Below are 14,769 nucleotides of genomic sequence, written 5' to 3' on the forward strand. Positions count from 1 at the left end.
AAGCCCAAAGCAAGGAGCCTTGGCACCTGTAAGTGCTGGTAGAAGTACCAGTAAGACTTTCTTGAGTTTTGAAAGGACCCGCCCACATTACAATACCTGCTCCTTGCCTTCGTATTAGAAATCAGTGGGACGCTCAAAAGCATTTGCAGGTTGACGAGCCCGGCCGCGCTTCTCCGCGAAGACCGCCTTTCAGCTTGTGTTTGGCGCCTGCCCAGGCGTGCCTGCTGATTGGCCGCTTTGAATATCTCGGCGCGACGCTATTGGTGGAGCGGGGGCGGCTTCGCGCGGTTAGTTCGAATCGGCCCCACAGCGGCGCTTGCAGCGTCCTCTTCCCGTGGCTCGGTGTGTGGGGGCTGTTCTTGCAGCAAGGGAGGGAGGTGAGTGATCGACCGACCGACCGACCGTGCCGCTGCTCGAGCCCGGGCCCGCGGGGCGAGGCGAGGCGCGGGGCCGGGGCCGGGGCCGGGCCCAGGCCGGCGAGGTACGGGGGGGCTTGTACCGGGGGCTGTTTAGGAGGCAGGGCGCCTCTCCGCCTGGTGACTTGCCTGGGCAGAGGGGGCTTGAGCCGGCTCCTGGGCAGGAGTCCGGGGGCTCGGTCCCCCCGTGCTGAGCGGGGGGTGGGCAGTGGGGGAGGAAAGGGCCCCTCTCTCCCCGGCCCCCACCGGCAGGATGGCAGGCCGCAGACCGGGTGGCTGGCGCTGGGCCGCGCCAGGGCATCGCCTCTGTTTGTTTCCGTGCGTTCAGAGCCAAGCAGCGAAGGAGCCGGCGGCGGCCCCTGGGGCGATGGCAGCTGTCTGGCAAGGGCAGCCGCTGGGTCCTCCTGTTTCATTTCACGCCTCCTGTATCTCTGCCGTGCGGCGCTCCAGCGCCCGGCTCTTGCTCAGTTACATGTTGCCTTCCCAGGGCTAATGGCAGAGGCAACTGTTGCTAAGAGTAGGAGCAAATTGCACGTCCGTTGCATATATTCAATGCACCCATATTAACGGAGTGTAGCAGGAGGAGTGTGTTTAAAATTTTAAAATCCACTTGTTCTTTCTTTTGAAAGATGCTAAATCCCTGGCCTTACTTGTAACCACATCCGGCCAACGAGGCCCGGAAATTTTAACAAAAAATTAAGCTTTCTAGCTCATACCATGCGAAGGTAAACAAACACCACAATTGCTGACAAATATACCAGACACTAAGTGGAGCACCCTAAAACTAACACACTTCTGTCTGAACTCACTGCTAGTAGATAAAAAGTAATGACCAAATAATGTTAATTGACAGAGATTAGAAAGGGGAAATACTTTAGTTTGTCTTCTTTGAGCATTTGTTTATAGTCAGCTTCACTCTTTCCCTGCTCATAGAAAGCTTCCTGTGCGTGGTGGGTTTTTTCTAATACAACAGCACAGAAGAGCAAGAGTTAAATTAGGAAAATGTAAATAAAACCATAAACCACATTGGGATTCCTGAGCAGGAATAGTATCTGAATGACTGCTTTAAACTGTCAGGTTGATACTGCATCTTAAAACACTTTCAGTTTTCATAATCTAACTGGTAACATTATTTTAAAACACTATATGAATGTTAATGTGATAACTTTGTATGAAAACACTGTAGGAATTCATGGCACATAGACACATGATGGAAAGGCCTCTGCCCCAAAGAGTTTTTCTTTTACTGTGTTCTCATATGTTTGTAGTAAAATTGTCTTTGGGCAGAATTACTTATTTTTTTAACTCTTCTACCCCACCTCCCCACCCCCTTTTTAAACCCGAATTAAAATGTTGGGCGATCAGGTTACCAACCTCATAGCCACCCCCAAGACATTCTTAAAAAAAAAAGTTTCTTCCTCTAGAAGACTTCAGAGAATGAGCCTGTCAAACTATGTAGAGATTTATTTTGTGAGCCCTTGAAATAACTTGTGTTAAGGGTGTACTATTACCACATCAGTTTGAAAACAATCTTCATTGTTGTAGTAAAGTTGTTTGAACAGTACTCACCCATGGGCCTGATTCTCCTTCCCTTTCCTCCCTTCCCCATCTACAGATTTAACTGTTTACTTCTTTATCAAATTGTATCAAAGTAAATCAGGTAAATGCCAATAATGATACATTAAATTCTTTCCAAACTTAATGTCTCTGGTTAGCAGTGTCACATGAAATGGATTGAGAAGTTGTACAGAAAATTATGTATGACATCTCCATCATGTGTTTAAACTTCTCCCCCTATCCTTGTCCCTAAGAATCTTCCTCCTCTACCTTCACCTTAGTCTAGGACAGTAGTGGTGCTTGAGGTTTTTACTATTGTGACTTTTCTTATCAATGCAAATATGTTCAGGGCCCCTCTTTACTGTGTAGTAGAGAAAATATTCATATATCTCTATTGATTAAATGTCAGACTATTAAACTATAAAGTACAAGTTCTTTCCTGTGAGTGAATTTGATGACCTTGGTGCAAAGGAAGCAGGATCTTTGGGTGGGTACATGGTGGGGAGCACTCTTGGGGTGCATCCGATAGCTCACAAAAGCTTATGCTCAAATAAATTGGTTAGTCTCTAAGGTGCCACAAGTACTCCTTTTCTTTTTACTCTTGGGGCAGCCTCTCTTATGCTTCCCATTATTCCCTCTTCACTCCCAAAATGTTTCGCTCTCCTCCCTACTGTTAAGGTTCCTGCCTCCTCTCTGTTCATTGTTTGTTCCTCCTGCTGGTGTCCAACCATTTCACTGCCCTTCGTGATAGCACTGCAAAGTGCTGTCAAATGCGAAGCAAAAAGACATTATACTTTGTCAATTTTTTTCTATTTCCCACCCCCAACTATTTACATACCAAAAAATGCAATTTTTCTTCTATGAGGGGTCTCTGCCTATTTCCACTTGTGGTGTAAGCCTGTCCTCATGTCAGCAATCAAAAGAAACTAAGGGGCAATTGCGGGCCACTCTTCCATTTATATCTTCTGACCATGATGTGAGAGGAAGGGTGACAGACCCCAGTGGACACAGCTAGAAAATTCCAAACTCACAGCTCTCAAGTATGAATATGCAGAGCCAACACTCAAAGAACTATAGTTGTTTAACAGTAACTTCTTGTCTCACGATCACTGCGTCCCTGTTATGCACCTCCACCGCCTATCCTAAAGTCTTACACTGTTGTGAGTGGTTGGAACCCTGAATAAACGCTGTTTTGGGGGTTTTTTGCTTTGTCATGGAGGTGGAGGAGTGAATAGTAAGGGAAATATCTTCCCTGCTACTTTGTCATAACTGAGTTGGATGAATCCAAGTTTAAGCAGGATACAAAGCTTATGTGCACATTCAGAACCTTCCCAAACTAATCTAATGTCTCACTATATAATATATATATTGGTGTCCAGGGACCAGCCATATATTCAATGGCTCCTTTGTATTCTGCTTTTAGGATAGCAACCACTTACCTCTGGTTTTGTTGTCTCTCCCCTCCCTTCCCCCACTCATTTCAAGGCAATCCTAACAAATAGCAATGGATGACTACACAAAGATAGAGAAGATTGGTGAAGGTGAGTAACACTTGATCGATGATCCTTTCCACTATGTAATTTTACTTATCAATTTGTTAGATACTGAAGAAAGCTTATTCTGGAGCTATATCATGTCTTAGTACACTTAAGCTCCTGGATGAATCTGTACAGAGCCACAAAGTAAGATCTGACCAGATGAATCTGTGGCTCATCAAAATAAATGAGTGCACAAGTGCATTCAAGCATCTTTGTATGGTGCCAATGGAGTAAGTGCAATCTTCTACCTGTGGTGTCAGTTGCCTGCATTCATGTTGAGGATTATCTGTGCACATCTCAGATTGTATTCCACCCCTAACCCTGAGAAGAGTGGGAGGAGAACAGACTGTAGGCTTTGAGGTCTGCCCCTATACAGTTCAAGACCTTTTGGCTCCCTTAAAATGTGATGCATTGGTTGGGCCACAGATTGTGCTGTGGCATAAAAGCAGTTGTGTCCTGTTTACATTCTCTTCTGGGGGCACATGTAGAAGAGGAGTAGTATCAGTTTCTGGTACATCCTGCCCCTGGACTACATCCTGCCCGTGGAAGTGGTATGATCTGATACCTTTCATTTAACTGTGAAGATGCTAAGTCAATGGCACTGCTGTGCAGAAGTAATGTTAGTCTATTGTAACGCACACACAATAGCACATTGCTGTGGAAGGAGGTCACTTTTGTGCTGTGTATTGAGTTCCTCTGTGCAGGTATTATCCACATTCTTTGTGCTTTAGTTAAAGTTAGTTTAAGCAGTTAGAGATCACTTTATAAAGTAGAAGATTATATACTGTCTTTCCATAAACTCCAGATTTTATGTTGACTTGAGATTTTGCACTAAGTTCTTTGGCCTAATGAGACTTTGCAACAAATTGTCTCTGGCCTTATGAGAGAGAATGGCTAAACCTAGAGTCTATTCGCTTTTGTAAATCTGCTTGTTATGGGAAATCACTGTTGTAAAATACTTACATACTGTACTGTATGAAGTTATGAGCCTTCTGAAGTATTACATAAGCATATATGCAAAGATCTTTTAAAAATATGGGTTTGTTTTCCTGTTAAAGAATTTCAATCTTGTGTATCAGCTCCAATTTAAAAAGTATGAAAACAGGCCACCTTTTAACAATATCTCTTTGTACACCTTTCATTTTAGCATAACAAAGCTAACTTTATCGGGAACAAAGGTACAAAAATCCCAGTTTAAAACAAAACTAGCTTCCTCAAAATTCAGACACTCTAAATGGCTCAGAATTTGATTTGTGGAAGTAATCCCAAAGTTTTAATTGGTCTTTCCCAGCTGCCAAAAACACACCTTTTCTGGCCATTAATGGCACTATCCACTTCTGGCATGCAGCACATAAAACATCACTTATAGCATAGATACAGAAAATGAAATACTAACCTTATCCAGATTGAAGTGTCTGGTTTCATTGCAGTGATTCTTTATGTAGAACAAAGCCTTATTTCATCTGAAATGACTACACATGACTTGATCTGTTCTTAAAAGTTCACAGTGTGGTTTAGTGTGTGCCAACTTTTTTTTGTTTTGTTTTTTGTTTTGTGTGTGTGTGTGGTCAGGTACCTATGGTGTTGTGTATAAGGGTCGACACAAATCCACAGGCCAGGTGGTTGCCATGAAGAAAATTCGACTAGAAAGTGAGGAAGAAGGTGTTCCCAGTACAGCAATCAGAGAAATTTCTTTACTAAAAGAGCTACACCATCCCAATATAGTCTGGTATGCACGCAATATTCTCAGATTTAAGCCAATTTCTCTATTGGGAAGGGCTCCCTCTCTCCTCTCATGTCAAATCTGATTATTAAACACTCTCCAGTGAAAGAGTAGGGCCTTGCTTTTGCTTCAGACTGAATTTCTCATAGCTACAAATCTTCCGTACAGCCCCAGATAATGACTTTTTCCTCTGCACATCCTTATTACTTAGTGTCTTTCTGCTCTTCTTCCCACTCCCTCCTCCACCCACCACTTTGGGAATCTTCCAAGATTCTCATTTGTCACTTTGGAATCTGTACAGCATAGCTATCCCTTTTCCAGCTAAATAGAAACGGATGTCAAAAGATAAAATTCATTATAGACAAGTGTAAAATATTTCACTTAAGAAGGAAAAATCAAATGCACAACTACAAAGCGGGGAATAACTGGCTAAATGGTAGTACTGCTGCCAAGGATTTGGGGGTTATAGTGGATCACAGATTGAATATGATGCAGTTGCAAAAAAGGCTAATATTCTGGGGTGTATTAACAGGAGTGTCATATGTAAGACACAGGACGTAATTGTCCTGCTTTACTTGGCACTGGGGAGGTCTCAGCTGGAATATTGTGTCCAGTTCTTGGTGCCACATTTTAGGAAGGATGTGGACAAACTGGAGAGAGTCTAGAGGAGAGCAACAGAAATTATAAAAGGTTTACAAAATCTGACCTATGAGGAAAAGTTAAAATTAGGCTTTTTTCTTTTTCTTTTTCTTGAGGGGAGTGGGGGGGGGGGGAAACTGAGTGGGAACCTGATAAATCTTCAAATATGATCAGGGTTGTTACAAACATGATAGTGATAAATTGTTCTCCATGTCTACTGAAAGTAGGACAAGAAGTAATTGGCTTAATCTTCATCAAGGGAGATTTAGGTTCGGTATTAGGAAAAACTTTTATGACTATTAGTATAGTATGGAATACACATCCAAGGGCGACCATGGAATCCTCATCATTGGAGGTTTTTAAGAATAGGTTAGACAAACACCTGTCAGGGTGTTTGGTCCTGCTTCAGTGCAAAGTGCTGAACTAGATGAACTTTTGAGGTCCCAGCCCTACATTTCTATGATTTTATGGCTCCCTTCTGGAATCAGTTTATGCTGTGTTATGCAGTGAGCCATGAAGATCTCCTGATACTTGCAGTTTTGAAGTAACTTACCTGACCCGAGTGACTGATCACTAACATGGTTTTGCTTGAGTCCTGGCTGTCTGAAGGGTTTGCTTTGTTTTTACGGCTGATATTTTAAAATATATAGCTGTTTGATAGTGCACTTTCATAATTAGTATAAATCTGAGAGCTGTAATTAAAATTTGGGGTATTGGAAATCTTTGAATTTATAGTAGAATTGCTTGACCTTAGAAAACCATTTAATATATTTTGCCTCTAAAATATTCACTTATTCTTCATCGGATATTCAGATCCTATTTGGCTTAACTGGGGCTTTAGTTGATAGAGATGCTCACCAGTTAAGATTAAAGATGTCTTTGTCTTGTGTGTAGGTTCAAATCACAATCCACATCTTGTTTTCTTATTTGGAAGGGGACCATAAAAACCGCTAAATTACAAGTCCTATTTTAGGTTCCAATCTTCCACTGAGCTGACCACTTCTCTCACATGGAGTACCACTGAAATAGGAGTCTGCTTATGTCGAGCTCACTGAGATTGGGCCCATAGTATAGTTATTTAGGCACTGATCAAACCCCTATGGAAGTAATTGTCTTCAATGGAAGTTAGAATAGGGCCTTTACTTATTTTCAAAAGTTTCACTAGTACCTTGTTTGCCATTTTTAAAAAGAGAGCCCTGTCCTTTTTTTGAGTGTATCTGCTTCCCAGAATCTTTTTCTGGATGATGATAGAGCACTGTTCCCTCCTGCCTAGAAGATTGAATTCTTAGTTTCATGTTGGCCTGGCACTATCAGTTTCATTAATAACTTCACATGTGCCTGATCTCTCAAATTGCACTGAATCTCATTGCTTGACAATACTGCTGAGAGGCTAAATAACCTTGACTCATGCCAGCTCAGATGAAAGCCAAGAGAAAACCAGTGACTTTGTGACAATGTGGAGGAATAGCCTCAGCTAGGAAAGTGCTAAGCAATTCTAAGCTCTGAGATTCTTGGAAAAGTGCTTGAGCAGTAATGTCCGCTTGCATCTGTGTAAGGCTTTCAGGGGAGGTGTAGTATTGAGTTAATGTATCATAGATATATTTTTCATTAGTCTTCAGGATGTGCTTATGCAAGATTCAAGACTGTACCTCATCTTTGAATTCCTTTCTATGGATCTCAAAAAATATTTGGACTCTATTCCATCTGGCCAGTATGTAGATTCCATGCTTGTTAAGGTAAGGAGTCAATATAGTAACTATCAGTGTCACTATAAACTTCATCTTGTATTTTAAAGATATATATGGAAAGAGCAAACTGTGAAATCTGCCATGCTGGAAACATTATCTGTTTTGTTTCTTTGTTTGTTTTTTTTTTAAATAATACTTCAAACTGCATGACTACTTTTGATGTTTCTTTCCTTTCACCCCGAAGGAGGGGAGACTTGGGAACAATTTGCTGGTATCATTAAGGAGTGGACCTTCTGAATCTTAAATCTGACATTCTTTGTCTAGTGCACCCTCAAATTTTTTTAGATGTATTTCAAAACCTAAAAATGACTTAGTTCTAACACAAGCATTTGAATAATGGACAACTGTTACATATCTTTTTTGCATTAATCATAACAGTGTTGCCTTCATGAAGAGAATTGTGTAAAGTTTACTCACTGTTTGCAACGTTATGGCTCTTAGCTGACCATTTCTATAGTATGTCAACTCTAGTGGCAGATCTGACATAAGCAAATAGTGCCACATGATGCAGAACAGTAGTTTGCAGTAAAGCTAATTTTATTTTTTTCCCTTCTCTTATTTCACTCCTGCAGAGTTACCTGTACCAAATCCTGCAAGGTATTGTATTCTGTCATTCAAGAAGGGTTCTGCACAGAGACTTAAAGCCTCAAAACTTGTTAATAGATGATAAAGGAGTAATTAAACTAGCAGATTTTGGACTGGCCAGAGCCTTTGGGATCCCTGTCCGGGTATATACACATGAAGTAAGTGAATTGCAGTGTTTTTTTCCATAAGTGACACAACGAGGGTTTGTAGGCACTATGATAATGCGTATAATAAATAACTCCCATTCCAGTTACTCTCTCTTCATTAATAGCTTCTTTGACAAAATGCTAACTGCTAATATGAAGTAGCTAAAAGGATACTGTCTACTAAGAAAAGAATTATTCTGAAAACTTAAAATTACATTTCAAAAAGATGACTGTAGCAGTGAGACTACTTTTTCCATTTCAATTTGTGCATTTGACAGTGGCAGCTTCACTGTAGTCATTTCTCTTTTACTCTGATAGACACGTTTTGATAAGCGTGACAACAGTGTGGTTGTAATAAAATGGTAGGTTGAGGGATGAATCTTGAGAGTAGGTGGTACTTATAACTTTTAAACTGACTTTTTCAAGTTTATTATTTCCACTTACCCTGAGGTGCTCTGAACTACATCATCTAAAAAATCTCCCATTGGAATCAATGGGAGTTCTGCCGTGGATCATAACAAACATACAGAGTGTGACTTTCTGTCAAAATGCTAACAAAAATAGTTAAATTTGTTTGTTCCTGGCTGATAAACATACAAATATATCCACTCCTCAAAGAGAGCAGGCTGTAATTACTGCAGATAGTGCTATTCCAAATAAATCAATAGGTTCCACTTGTAGTAGTTTAGTTGGCAACAGTTCTGGTTATATTTTATTAAAAGAATTAATATATTTGGAACAATTTTCCCACTGGAAGATGAAGAGCCATACTTTTATACAACCAGCTAGAAGATTTAATGCAACTATAAATTACAAATAAGAATTTCCTTGTGCAATAGGTAGTGACACTGTGGTACAGATCTCCAGAGGTGTTGCTAGGATCTGCTCGTTACTCAACTCCTGTAGATATCTGGAGCATAGGTACCATATTTGCTGAAATAGCAACTAAGAAACCACTCTTTCATGGAGACTCTGAAATTGATCAACTCTTCAGAATCTTCAGGTATTTAAGACAAAATTTTTGCTAAATACATAGTAATGCAAAGAATGCTTTATGAAGCTATACTCTGCATAACATTCTAATACAATTGCTCGAATACAAATTATCAGCTCTTTGCTTATTCTTTTGTAGAGCTTTAGGGACACCCAACAATGAGGTGTGGCCCGAAGTGGAATCCTTGCAAGACTATAAGAACACATTCCCCAAGTGGAAACCTGGCAGTCTGGCGTCTCATGTCAAAAACCTAGATGAAGATGGACTAGATTTACTCTCTGTAAGTGGCCTTTTCTTCTAAGTATCTTCTCAAGGAGGCTATTGGGGGTTAAAAGTACCTGGTGTCTTCTAGGGTATCTAAAACCAACTTAATCCATCTTGGTATAACTATAATGCAAAGGTGCTTAAATTCTGTAATAGTAAAGGCCATGCAGGCAGCTTGCTGGGAGTTTAGAAACTGTGCCTAATTAGCATATTTATCCATTCTACTTCCTTGATGGATAGCAAACTTTGGTCTCTGGACCATTAGAATAATCACTTGATCTCACCTTAATAGCTATAGGTAAGCAAGAGGGCAGCCAGAGCTTGTTTTATATTAGTGAGTTAGAGAGGCAACTTAAACCTGAAGTTTTAAATACTTGTCATTGAAGACTACATGGCTCTTCCGGGCTGTACATTGAATTCCTAGTTTCTTGGCCAAATTATAGTTTGTTATAGCATTCTATTTATCCTGAGTCATCCTTTAGCTTGGACTTTTTTGAATAAGATCTATTGAGTGTTTTGTTTGCACTCTTACCTCTGGGCCAAAAGATTCAGCTTCTCTGCCATGGTTGGACTTGTTCAGCTCTTTACACAATACACAACAAGAGGAATTCATAGCCACCTTGTGTTCCGATCTTGCAAAGTAAGCTGGGGCCACTCTGGTCATTACTTGGATGGTAATCGGGTGTGTTAGCGATGTACCTGCTGTATCTGATGGCGCTTTTAAAGTTATATTGAACCAATGTTTGGTTTGTGGAATTGTACTGCTGGAATTGTCGTTTTTTGTTTGTTTTTTTTTAAGGAAACTTCAAAACCATTTGTACATTTCAAAACCAGTTCCTCAGTTTGTCATACTTAGAACTGCAAGCCCAACCCTTCCCCTACTCTTTACAATCTGTAAAACACTGGATTAAATTTGGGGCGGGGGGGAGAATCCTGCCTTTTTCTACTTTTTCATATGGAAAATATCAGGTTTTCATTTGCCTCTTTGGAGGGCCTTAGCAAAATCTTTAGAAATCAATAATGATGTAACCTAGGATTCTTGGACAGCCTTAGACTTGGCATCCTTTATTCTCTTAGTGGGGATGAAAGGCTGCAGCTCAGGTTGCAGCCCTGTGTGATGTAACTATTCATAGCCTGGGATTTTTCTGTGGCCCTCTAACAAAGAAGGGAGGGAAGACCTGCATTTCAAATGTGGGGTGTGGGGAAAAAAGTGCCAACTTTTTCCTGAATCTTGAGGCATTGATCTCAATACCTCTGTGGAACAACACAGCACTTGGCAGTGGTAGTGTGTAAAATCCCTACTGTAGATTCGCTTCACCAGTGCAGCTTAAGTTGATATGAAGGCCTTGGTCTTCCCTCACTTTTTTTAGGATGACCTGTGACCACAAAAACATTTAAATGAAAGAGTAAGGGTGATGAATCTTTAACAAGGTCTTCCTTTCTCTGTAATCTCACTAATAATAGAGTTTTTAAAAATCCCTCTCTTGTGTGATCAGTATTTAACTAGTTCTGCAGTTATCAGTCTTCCAGCTTAAAGAGTACCCAGACTTCTAAGGTAAAACAAGCAGAACATATAATAACGGAGGGGTGGCCAGGCTAAATTTGAGTGAGTGGCGTTGTGACCTGGCGCATGGGGTTGCAGACTCTTCGATGCTGGGATTGAAAAATACTGCCCTGAAAACTTTGTGGATATTAATGTATGTGTTAAAAGGTTTCCTTGCCTATACACAGTTAGACAACAGCATCAAAGCACTAATTGTCTTTAAAACACAAACCCCTTGATTGGAATTAAAGTATTGATGGCCCCAGTTCCATCTAGATTACACTGGAAAGTCCCAATCACACAGGGGGAGGAAAGCTCCAAGTCTAAAAGAAGAAAGTTTGGGGGGTCATGAGTCAAAAAAGGTTGAACCTGTGCGCTAGCATAAGGAAGCAAAATAGAGCACAAACCAATACTTTGTCACTGTCAACAATCTTTAATACGTGATAATCTAAAACGCATCATAAAGCAGAAACTTTTTTTGTTACATAATTTGTGTACATATACTTGTGCAGATTTATAAAATGCCTATCGAGCTGGCTCCCTCACTACCTTGTGTGTCAAGACTAAAGGACACGTATTTCACAGTGGAGAATTTTGTTAACAAAAAATCCAACAGTGTTCTCCATTTCATAAGTCAGCCAACAGTGTCAATAGATAAAGAATCTGAAATCCAAATTTAGCTCAGATTTCAGGCACTCATATCTGCAAAATGTAGCTTGCTAAGATAAAGCCATACATTAAACTAGGATATGAAGATGGAAATGTTTCTAGTCTTAATCACTTCCCTGATCATATTCAACTTCCCTTATAAGAAGTAAAAAGGATATGCTAATGATATCTAATAAAGCAAAATTGTCTAAGTTTGGAGTCATACAGGACAAAAGCAAATTTTTCATCAATTAAAGTTACACAAAAAAGACAGTTAAATTTCTTTTAACAATCACTGGTCAAAACTCAGACAGGACGATTCTACTTGAAAGATAGCAGCACAGAGTGTAAAATTGTCTGAGAGGTTCCTGTATCTCAGAGGTTAACTGGCGGTGCCTTCCAATATGGCTTTCATATCTGAGTTACATATTTGGGCAGTCAGCACTTCAAGGCTTGTAAGGCTTTCTGGTAGCTAACTTATAGATTTAATAGTAGTGCTACATGCAGTTGAACCTCAGAGTTACAAAATGACCAGTCAACCACACATCTCATTTGGAACCAGAAGTACGCAATCGGGCAGGAGCAGAGACACCCTCCACCCCTTCCCCCCTAAAACAAGCAAATACAGTACAGTACTGTGTTAAATGTAAACTACTAAATAAAGACGAGATTAAAAAAAGACTTGACAAGGTAAGGAAACTATTTCTGTACTTGTTTCATTTAAATTAACCTGGATAAAAGCAGCATTTTTCTTCTTCATAGTAAAGTTTCAAAGCTGTATTAAGTCAATGTTCAGTTGTAAACTTTTGAAAGAACAACCATAAAGTTTTGTTCAGAGTTACAAATGTTTCAGAGTTATGAACAACCTCTGTTCCCAAGGTGTCTGTAACTCTGAGGTTCTACTGTAGATGTTTTTCCCATAAGTACATCAACTCCCAAAATTAACTAATATAGGTTGTGAGTGTTCATTAGAAAACCCTATTTTTCAGGGATGTAACTGAGCTGTAACACGTTATTTAGGACTAAAACGTGATACACAAGTTCTAAAGCCAGAAGCAATATTTACTTTTCTATTTTATAGAACTGTTTAGCCAAATGAAGTTCAGGGCTTGGAAATTCAAAGTGGGAGACCTCCCAGTAGAGACAATGATTACATTTTAAAAATATTCAAGGACTTGCTATTTTGTAGTGGGTACCTTGATCCTCAATTATCCCTCTGCCCACCTTCCAGAATCTGAATTGGCTCTTTTGAGGCAATGCTCCTTGTCTTCCTTGGTAACTTGGAGGGAGAGAGAGAGGGAAGTCGGGAGGATTTGGAGGGAAGAGGTAGGTGGATCTCTGGGAGTTCCCTATCAAAAGCATACCTTTTAGCTGAAAAGAGGTTACAGCAAAGGAAAGACCCATGCCCTGCTTGTCTTAGTTTTGGGACTGACATACCATGGAGTTGTCCCGCTGAGTTTAAGTTTTTAATCTAACATAAATGGTTCCTTATGTGGCCTAGAAGGCCCTTGAATGCCATAGTAACTAAAATGATTCCTTTTCTCCTTAGTACTAAAAGTGTGGGGAGACTAATAATACACTGTATGTAACATCTGTGCTGAATCTTTCATCTTTGTTCTGTGGGAGCAAAATCTTGCCGTTTTAAGCTGTTTACAAAAAATCCCTGATCTGACTTAACCCCATCTACATTGAACACACTTGCATACCTCTCAAACTGGGTTTCACGTTTAACTGCTCACTCATATGCACAAATACAAACTATTTTATATGTATTAGTGCAAACATTGACTGTCAAACTGTCAACTTCACATATGTTTAAGAATACTGAATTTAGGGAAACAAATATTAACTATTGTGCCTCTTCACGCACTTCTTAAAAAGCGTGGAATACTTGATGATATTCTGCAGGGTGTTAATTGCACTATCAGGAAACTAAAACTAAGGCAAAGGCTGCCATGAGGTACCCAGAGTTACTTTTAAAAGCATGCCTAATGCAAACAGGTGAACTACCAAACATAGTGGCTTGGTTACTAAACCAGAGGGCAAATGAATGCATTTGTCTCATATTTTGAAGTTCTAAGAATTGCTGTATTTGAGATGTAGGTTGAAATACCTTTTAAATGAAGCTTCTTAGTCAAAGTGAGCTTGGAAGTCATTGCATAGAGGAGAACTCCTTTTTCTGTTTTATTAAAGTATTGGCAGATGAAGCTCAACCATGCTTTATAAGTAACTAAACTATTTTTATCCCCAGAAAATGTTAATTTATGATCCTGCAAAAAGAATCTCTGGCAAAATGGCCTTGAACCATCCATACTTCGATGACTTGGACAAATCCAATCTTCCAGCCAATCAGATTAAGAAATTCTAATTCACCATTGGACTAAATCCACCTGAGTGGTCTGAGCAAAATAATTAATCGTGACATTTTTACTATTGAGTCTGTCTAATTTTTTTGTTTTTGTATGTGTCTGTCCTTTCTGCTCTAAAATTGCAGCTGTATTTAGCGTGTCTTGGTTTAAATATTAAATGTAAATAAATATTAACCTATTATTAGTGCTGAATTTAAATACAATGCAAATCTTGCTGCTATTAATGCAGTCCACTGTTTCTACAAATAAAGCTTTAAATCCTCCACTCTTTTGCTGGATTCTTTCTGAACCACAGATGGGGGAGTACCCAAATGTGAAATCTCAAGATATTACAATTCTGTTGCTTTGCTCCTCATTCATTACTAATGAGGTAATACCCCACATAAGGAATTCAGAGGTAGGCCAGTGCTGTTGCTGGAGTCTCCAGGACCATACTGTGCCCTTCAGCTCAGGCAACCAGATTTTCTGCCTCCAGTAGATGAACAAATTGGCACTTAATTTCTTCCGACCATTTTGTTTTAAAACCTTGATTTTTATTTGGTTTTGGGCAGTCGTGACTTCTCCTCTGCTATCTACCCAATGCAAATGTGGTGATTTCA

The 14,769-nt window shown here is 39.9% G+C and overlaps 1 protein-coding gene across 2 annotated transcripts; it reads left to right on the plus strand.

The window, feature by feature from the left end:
- Window positions 1–239: 239 nt before the first annotated feature.
- CDK1 (cyclin dependent kinase 1) lies at window positions 240–14,435 on the plus strand. 2 transcript variants are annotated; one of them, XM_048858821.2, is made up of 8 exons: window positions 240–377; window positions 3,459–3,514; window positions 5,084–5,240; window positions 7,486–7,609; window positions 8,194–8,364; window positions 9,192–9,355; window positions 9,485–9,626; window positions 14,053–14,435. In XM_048858821.2, exons 2-8 carry the CDS (start codon window positions 3,478–3,480, stop codon window positions 14,167–14,169), a joined length of 912 nt encoding a protein of 303 aa, XP_048714778.1. In that variant the 5' UTR covers window positions 240–377; window positions 3,459–3,477; the 3' UTR covers window positions 14,170–14,435. The 2 variants fall into 2 exon arrangements, with proteins under 2 accessions (XP_048714778.1, XP_048714779.1); XM_048858822.2 differs by lacking the exon at window positions 240–377 and adding an exon at window positions 399–481.
- The last annotated feature ends 334 nt before the right edge of the window (window positions 14,436–14,769 follow it).

This window comes from Caretta caretta, chromosome 7, assembly GCF_965140235.1.
Source record: "Caretta caretta isolate rCarCar2 chromosome 7, rCarCar1.hap1, whole genome shotgun sequence".
In the NCBI taxonomy this organism is placed as follows: domain Eukaryota; kingdom Metazoa; phylum Chordata; order Testudines; family Cheloniidae; genus Caretta; species Caretta caretta.

Excerpts from the sequence above, each read along its gene's own strand:
- CDK1 (XM_048858821.2), top strand. The coding sequence starts at position 3,478 with ATGGATGACTACACAAAGATAGAGAAGATTGGTGAAG. Across the intron at positions 8,365-9,191 it reads TCCGGGTATATACACATGAA|GTAGTGACACTGTGGTACAG; the intron begins GTAAGTGAATTG and ends CTTGTGCAATAG. Across the intron at positions 9,627-14,052 it reads ATGGACTAGATTTACTCTCT|AAAATGTTAATTTATGATCC; the intron begins GTAAGTGGCCTT and ends TTTTATCCCCAG.